At 43.7% G+C, this 8,193-nt stretch overlaps 1 protein-coding gene across 3 annotated transcripts in view; it reads left to right on the forward strand.

The window, feature by feature from the left end:
• The window catches only part of LOC124640619 (titin-like), a 30,323-nt gene extending 23,953 nt beyond the window's left edge, over positions 1-6,370 (forward strand). The window contains exons 1-4 of one of the 3 annotated variants that reach the window (XM_047178467.1): positions 450-733; positions 882-1,641; positions 1,944-4,870; positions 5,157-6,370. In XM_047178467.1, the coding sequence (XP_047034423.1) occupies positions 886-1,641; positions 1,944-4,870; positions 5,157-5,265 (3,792 nt within the window). In that variant the 5' untranslated portion in view covers positions 450-733; positions 882-885 and the 3' untranslated portion in view covers positions 5,266-6,370. The other 2 variants (XM_047178468.1, XM_047178469.1) reach the window with 2 other exon arrangements.
• The last annotated feature ends 1,823 nt before the right edge of the window (positions 6,371-8,193 follow it).

The following is an 8,193-nucleotide window of genomic DNA, read 5'->3' on the forward strand; positions in this document are numbered from 1 at the left end:
TTGTAAAACTTTTCAACATTCGCCATGAATCTTCGCAAAGATCAAGTACACTACAATAAAGAAATGTTAAATCTTCACTTTATTTTAAACATTTCATGAAACACGGAAAACGTAAATAGAAAAATAGGACAATGTCATATAATAGCCGTGCTCGTAAAGGTGGATGAACTATGCGATGAAATACAACGCACAGAGAATTCGGACGCGACCCCCGGCGCTGATCGCTGTGATGCAATCGCATGGTGCAAGTAAGATGAACGGCTCTGCATCACAGATGAATGAAGGCGTAGGATTGCAATAAATAATAATCGCGAACCTGTCGGAAGTATTATGGATGTTGTTTTGACGATTTGCTCAAGACAAATTGTAGACGAGGCGCCCGTTATTGGGGTCGGTACGAAAATACATGGCGGCGGCGAGCAGACGGCAGTAGGCGGCAGGCGGCGTACGCGCCGACCGCGCGCACCACCTCCCGGATTCAAATGTACCGGCTCATTTACTACTCCCGCGCTATATTTAACCGCTGCGACCAGATTAATATCTGCATGTTCTGTCACAAAAATAAGTGATCCGTCTCCCGAAAGTTGTGATGTGAAAATTGATCTACGACAAGTGTGTTGCCTTCAGTGTCAGATATAAATATGTTTACTGGATAAACAAATACGCGTACAAGATCTGTAGTTCACTGCAGCGCAGGAAGTACATGTAACAATTGTGGTGAACATCAGACCTCGTGAGTACCTCGTATCTATTTTCTTCGGTTTTGTCAATTTGCCAAATCGCGTCCCGAGCTTATATCGTTTAAAAAGTCACATTATAATATTATATCGTAAACTTTATGATGTATGGAGATTTAGAGTAATGTACGAAACTTATTTCAGCGATATGAATCCACCGTCAGCGCTACACGGCGCGATGAGCCGCGACCGCAAGCCATTCACGTACACCCCGGGCGGGCTCGATCTCTCGGAGATCAAGTCCGAGCGGATGGCGAAACGGCTAATGAGGAATGCTATGAATCAAGGCGTCCCCGAAGTGCCACTACAATCAGTTCATTCACAATCGAATCCATCTGCTCCAGTTGCTTTACCGAACTTTAATTGTTTGCCAGTTCAAGTGTTTCCAACGTTTAATTTACCTGCAAATCCAAAGTCATTACTTAGAACTAGGAGTCACCCTGACCAAAGAGAGGCTCCAGTACAAAGAGTTGCGCCTCCGTTTGTAAATAAAGTGGAAAGTAGTGAACCATTTAATAACAATAATAAATATACGCCAACGTACCCGCAGGTAAACAATAACAGACCTGCGTCTATGTACGAGTACAACTCGCCGCCGCCGCCTGTGAGCACTTATACCTCACCGAGAGTGAGTTACGGCAGTGATGGGTACACAGCACCACTGCTGCCAGAAATCAGTTATGATGCAGAGTATTTACGCGCTCCATCGAAGGTTTCTAGTGCAACTGAACAGCTACCCGAGCTGAAAATAAGTGAAGACAAAGACATACTTCCTAAAACTGAAAGTGTTGACACAAGTTTAGATTTAACTATAGAACCGTTAACCGAAGTGACCATTCCACCTATATTGGCATCACCCGTTACAAAGCCTCTTGAAGACAATGCGGGAACTGAAAATGAACAGGTTCAATTAAAATTACTGTATACTTATTATGTCTATATTTACATGTGTGTTTTCGTTGTCTGTTATACATACTTACTATACAACATTACGGAACTATAGCAAACATACTAACGTACTCGTTGTGAGTTTCAATGTTTTATTTATTCGTATTTAATTTATTTTTTACAATTTGTATTTTATCATACATATACACAAGTACACATTATTTATGTATTTATTATATTATATTATCTAATGTATGTATTAATATGAAATATGTTGTAAAAATATTCTCTCAAAATAATGTATTAATTTGATTTCAGAGAGAAGTCAAAGTGGTAAAGAAACAAGTTAAGAAAGAAAACAAAGTAGAAGAGCAAAATGGAAACCAGAACGGAGACGAAGCAAGTGTAGAGGCTGAAATGACTGTGAAATTACCGACCAAGAAATCTGCAGCTAAAACCGAGACCAAAGTAGAAGTAGTTAAGAAAATTCTGCCCGATGGCTCAGTTGAAGAAGTTAAAACAACAACAACAAGAACAACAATCGATGGAAGGACGGAAATAAAAACAAAGACAGAAACTACAATTATTCCGAAGGAACCAGATTCTGAAGAGGAAGTTGTGGAAGAGGAGGAAGAGGAACAAGCTGAGGTAGAAGAGGTTCAGGAAGAGGTTGAGAAACCTGAAACTACGACAGTGACAGCAACAGTTGCTGCACCGAAAGAAAATGGCCAGGAAAGCAAAGTTGTAAAAACGGAAGAAAGGTCTGAATCAACAACAACCACTACTAAGAAAGTAGTAGTGGTCCAAGATTCTCCAAAAGAAGAACAGTCTATAGAAGTGGAAGAGCAAGAAGAACAAGAAGAAGAAGTTGAGGAAGAAGAAGTTGAAGAAGCGGAGCCGGTGACCGTAGTTTTGAAAAAACAGGCAACACCTGAACCTGAACCTGAGCCCGCATCGAATGTTGTTGAATCTAAGCAAGTTGAAGAACAAGAAGAAGAAGAGGAAGTGGAGGAGGAGGTAGAAGAGGAAATCGAAGAGAAACCTCAAGCAGAAGCAGAAAAAGCTAAAGTTGAAACAGAAGAGGAAGAAGTAGAAGAAGAAGAAGTAGTAGAGGTGAAAAAAGATGCAGTTGAAAAAGCTCCTCCTAAAGAAGAAGAAGAAGAGGAAGAAGAAGTAGAAGAAGAGGAAGAATATGAGGAGGCTGAAGAAAAAGAGGAGACCAAAGTAGAAGTTAAACAAGAGACTGAAGTTAAGGAGACCAAAGATAATGAGGAGAAAGAAGAAGCCTCAGAGGAACCTGCTGAAGAGCCAAAGGAATCACCAAAAGAACCCGAAGAGAAGGTTATTAAAGTAGAAATTGCCCAACCCGAGGAACCAAAACCGCAACCTAAAGAAGAAAAACCAGAATCAGCACCTCAAGCAGAATACAAGATACCTATTAGAGAACCCTCCATCCCTCTAGAAAAAGTTGAAGATGTTGAGATAAAGCCAATAGGAAGTTCACCAATTATATCTAAAACACACACAGAGAACACTGAAATTATTAGAAGCACAATAGACCCTAAGAGTGGTCTGAGTACTCAAACGGAGTACAACAAAATCGAAAATATTGTTACAGTGAACCGCACCACCAAAATTTTAGATCATAATTATGAGAATTTGACTCAGCAAGGTATCCCCACTGTCAAGACATATTTCCCACCTCCTAGTTTAGATAGAATTTCTACTTCGCCTCTACCCTCGAGACCTTACCAACCTTCATATCAGCCAGAACCTACCACTGAAAGACGTCACAGTCTTCTCTTAGAGAGATTGAGCATGGAACGTCAAATGCCCTCAGATATTTACCAATATGGTAACCAGCCCCAAGAGCAGCCGCAATATCAAGATGAACCCAGGGCAGAGGTCCTCACTGTTAGTAATGTGAAACCCAGCTCCATTGCCAGCGACCAGCAGTGGTACAAACAGACGAACCAACAGAATCTCATTTATAATAATGTGTTGTCTACTCCTACACCCGCTAGTCAGCCTTGGGCTCAACCAAAGTCCCAACCTCAAGCACAGCAGCAATACCAGCCACAGCCTCAGTACCAACCTCAACAGCAATACCAGCCCCCACCACCCCAGCCCCAATACCAGCCTTCCCCCACTCCCCAGCCTCAATATCAATCTCCACTTACTCCTCAACCCCAATACCAACCATCACATACTCCCCAGCCTCAGTACCAACACTCTTACTCAGAACCCGCTCCCGAAAGGGCGCCAACAAGTTACTCCACATACACACCTACACCTAAATGGGCATCTAACACTGAACAAAACACTTCACAATCCACTCAATACTCTTACCTAAGCAAAGACACATCAGACAGCTACAATAAAACTCCACAGCAATACTCCTCAGGATATGTCCCGCCCCCATGGGAGCAGGACAGCAGTTACACATCTGTCAACAACACTTCTACAGTTTACTACCAACCAGCACCACAACCCCAAACTCAATCGTACACTCCCGCTCCCACTTCAGGCTGGAAACCTCCCTCTTCCAAATTCTCCAAAAATCCCCCAATCGCCTACATACCGCCGGCTCCCAACCAATCATTTGTTAGGTCTGCTTCTGTCTCAGAACCTCCAAGAACACCAGGACGCAAGACTTACTACAGCGAGTATGAGAGGCGGTACATCACTGTACCGGAGTCGACTTACATCCCGACGGAGACGAAGTATCAACCACAGCCCGACCCATCCCCCCAGTACTACTACGATAACAACGAACCTTCAGAGGAGGTTGAGCCTCAATGGCGTAGGGAGCTTAGGGAGTTCACTGAGAAGACTTCTCAGACCACTACAACAACTGAACAAACCACCGTTCAGCCCCCATGGGAAACAGATGCTAAGTATGCGAAGAATCCGTCCGTACAGTATACTCCGACCCCGACCTGGAGCCAGACTTTGCGACCGCGTTCTTGGCGCGAAAGGAGTTTCGAATCAGAGTACGTATCGCAAGAATGGCCGAAGACCAACACTTTAGGTAGGGGCAGGCCTTTGAGTACTATTGGCAAGAGCTTGGACTCGCCGATTCCTGAGAGGAGCCGAGGTGTGTCGGTGGACCGGTACAACCCCAGCAGCTACCACTCGCCGGCAGAGCACCCGCCCGTGCAGGCGCACACGCTGACCACGCCGGTCGCCGGCTACCACAACCCCAACGTGCCCGCGTATCATGCCCGTGCCTCTGCTGAACCAAGGTAAGGACAATAGATTTGTCAAAATATTTATATTGTCGGATGTATTGAGTTTTCTATGAATAAGATTTCTCGATTTCAGTTTAACTTGCTTTTAGAAAAATGCAATAAATGAACTTGCAAATGAATGCGTCATGAACATTCTGAAATCTTATTAATAGCGAAAACGTATTCGTCATTTTGTAAAGTCGAGGTTTTGTTGCTAAAGATGCCACATTCCTTCAAATAGCTGTCATTGTTGAAAACCGATACGTTTTCTCAAAATAACTTGAATGTTCGCTATTTTCAGAGAGCAACCGACATCTTACCATCCGCGCGCGCATAGGGAAGCCCGAGCCAGCCCCCTCCAGTCCCGATCCTTCAAGTACCTGCAATGGATCACTGGCACAGAAAACTGAAATAATTAGGACTAACTTTAATTTTAAGCCTCCTTATAAATATTAATTTTATCAAAAGGTTTATACATCGTTTGTAAGAAATGTTCTATTTATGTAAATTGAGGAATGTGATTATGACAGCAGTAGGTAGGCTAAAGTCCTTCTAGATAATCCTAAAATTCTTTAGACCGAATTCATAGCGATTATTGATGAAGCGAAGGTATTAATTGTCGTGTATAGGTCGAAACGAATCGATTGAGAGGTGCTGTAAATTGTAAGTTAGGATCTTTAAAATCTGTCTTCTCTGTAATTAATTTTCACTTTCATATAATGTAAATACTGTTTGCCACGGGCCTTGTTATACGTACTAAATGCATGTTTTCAACTATTTATCTTTGTCGTCTCATTTGTATCTCTTGTATTGAGGGACTGCGCGATATTTTTATGTGATAGATCTTTTATATTATTGATTTTTTCTAACCTAGTCAACGGAGACATGAATGTCGCTAGTCTTAGCTCTATAACTTAAAACAACACCCATGCATTTCTGCTTTACTTTGTACTAATTAAGTACTTCAAAATTAAGTATAATATTACAATTAGCATTTATTTATATTGTTCGAAAATTAAAATTGTTTTGCTAACTAAAAATTGTAATTTATTTGCAATTCGAAATTAAGTTTCTAATTTTAAACTGAGCAGTAATGTTCGTTGTTTGAAGTAAAAACTTATTTAGGGTTGATTGAAAATTAGAATTTTAAATTGAGCGAAATTATTTTTTGTTTTCGTTAAACAATATTAGTAAGCGAAATTAAATTAATTGTAATAGTAGTGTGTACACATGATACATTGCGTCTTTTGATAAAAAAGAACGTTTTATGTACATTAGTTGGTGCACGTGTTGCTTTGTTAATGTACTTAGCCTAAATATTACGTTATCTATTTAATTAAAGCTAAAAATAACCGCATTATACAATCAGAAGTGTGTTTAATAAAGTTTCTTGTCTCTTCCATAACAAATAAAATAGATGCATGGTCCTTAAGTTGTAACAATAATAATATTGTTTCATTTTATGTTATTTGTGAAATCATTGTTGAGTTTTATTTAATAAAATATTCAAGTTTATTGCTTGTTTACTTCATACGGATTGAGGTCGACGAAAATGTCGCTCGGTATTCGAAATTCAGAGATATATTAAATTGACCTTTTTACTGATATTGCAAGATCTTTTACCGATAAATCTTCAGCAAGTTTAGTTCTTTAAACGTTAACTTAGTAAAAGATAAGCCCTTGTAAAGCTACAAGATTAAAAATTAAGTCACACATGCTCACTACCGCAGCTGGCAAACTCATATAATTAAAATTACCTTCTCGGAAGCAAACGTTACTACATTAGCTGTTTAACATAATTAATTAAATAAATTCTTAGTTAATTCACTTTAGAGAACCTTTTAGAATGCATGGTTGCGGTCACGTCCCGGCAAATAAGGATATATACGTCTTTCATCTACCCTTGCCGCTCTTAACCCTCTCACTGGCCCGCAGACCGTAAAATTCTTTCTTTACAGCGTTGGTACATCGAAAGGCTCTCTTCCTTCACCAAACTAGTGTGTCCACGTGCAGTTCAGTACATTATGCGATTTTAAAATGCGCTGATCTCAAACGTGGAAAGATTCTTTATTGGTAATCCTTTGTGGAGAGTACTTGGCAGAGGGTTAGAATTTTTGTAAATGGAATTTTGAAAAGGGATTTATTTTTGTGTGACGGTTGAAGGCGTCCTTAGTACAAAAAAATATATATTTTTAAAATATCGAATTAAGGTATAGAGTGTGTCCCTGGAGTTGCATCAGGGAGGCACTCCGGTATCACCGGGTGCCGACCTACCTTCGTCGCGTGGTCGAGGCCTATCTGTCGGATAGGTCCATCATTTACCCTGGTCACAACGGGGAATGGAACCGGCGAGAGATGTCGTGCGGTGTTCCGCAGGGGTCGGTACTGGGGCCGCTCTTGTGGAACATCGGCTACGACTGGGTGCTGCGCGCCGACCTCCCTAGCGGCGTCAGCGTGGTCTGCTACGCTGACGACACGCTGGTTCTGGCACAAGGGAGGTCGCACCAGGAGGCGGCCGACATAATGACGCGCGGGGTTGCGATAGTCATCGAGAGGATCCAGCTGCTGGGACTGGAGGTGGCCTTGCACAAATCCGAGGCCATGTGCTTTCATGGGCTTCGGAACGCGCCACCTTCAGGCTCCCAAGTCACGGTGGGGGGGGCTACCATCGGCGTCGAGAGGGCGATGAAGTACCTGGGACTCGTCCTCGACGGCCGGTGGAGCTTCGTCGAGCACTTCCGACGTTTGGGCCCCAAACTGGAGAAGGCAGGTGCTGCATTCAAGCGGCTCCTGCCCAACCTGGGAGGCCCGAACGCCCCCTGCCGTAAACTCTACGCGGGGGTCATGCGGTCCATGGCCCTTTACGGGGCCCCGGTATGGGCACGTTCGGCACGGCCGCGGGCTGTGCACTACCTGAACGTGCCCCAAAGGGTGATAGCCATTAGGCTAATCCGGGGGTACCGCACGATCTCCCGCGAAGCAGCTGGCCTACTCGCTGGACTGCCACCGTGGGATCTGGAGGCGAGGGTCTTCTTGCGCCTGTACGACTGGCGCGAGGAGGCTCAGCGCCGGGGAGAAACCCCGTTGCCGCGGCAAGTTGTCGCGCAGCGGGCGGAGCTCCGGCGCGATCTCATGGTGGCCTGGAGGGAGCGACTATCGCAACCCAGTGCAGGGCACGCCACCATCGTGGCGGTAAGTCCCCTCTTTGAGGAGTGGCTCGGGAGGAGTCACGGCGCCCTCACGTACCGCATGACGCAGGTCCTCACCGGACACGGTTGTTTCGGGAGGTACCTGCACCGCATCGGTCGTGAGGAGGCGCCCGGGTGTCACCATTGTGC

The sequence above is a fragment of the Helicoverpa zea genome, chromosome 21 (genome assembly GCF_022581195.2).
Source record: "Helicoverpa zea isolate HzStark_Cry1AcR chromosome 21, ilHelZeax1.1, whole genome shotgun sequence".
In the NCBI taxonomy this organism is placed as follows: domain Eukaryota; kingdom Metazoa; phylum Arthropoda; class Insecta; order Lepidoptera; family Noctuidae; genus Helicoverpa; species Helicoverpa zea.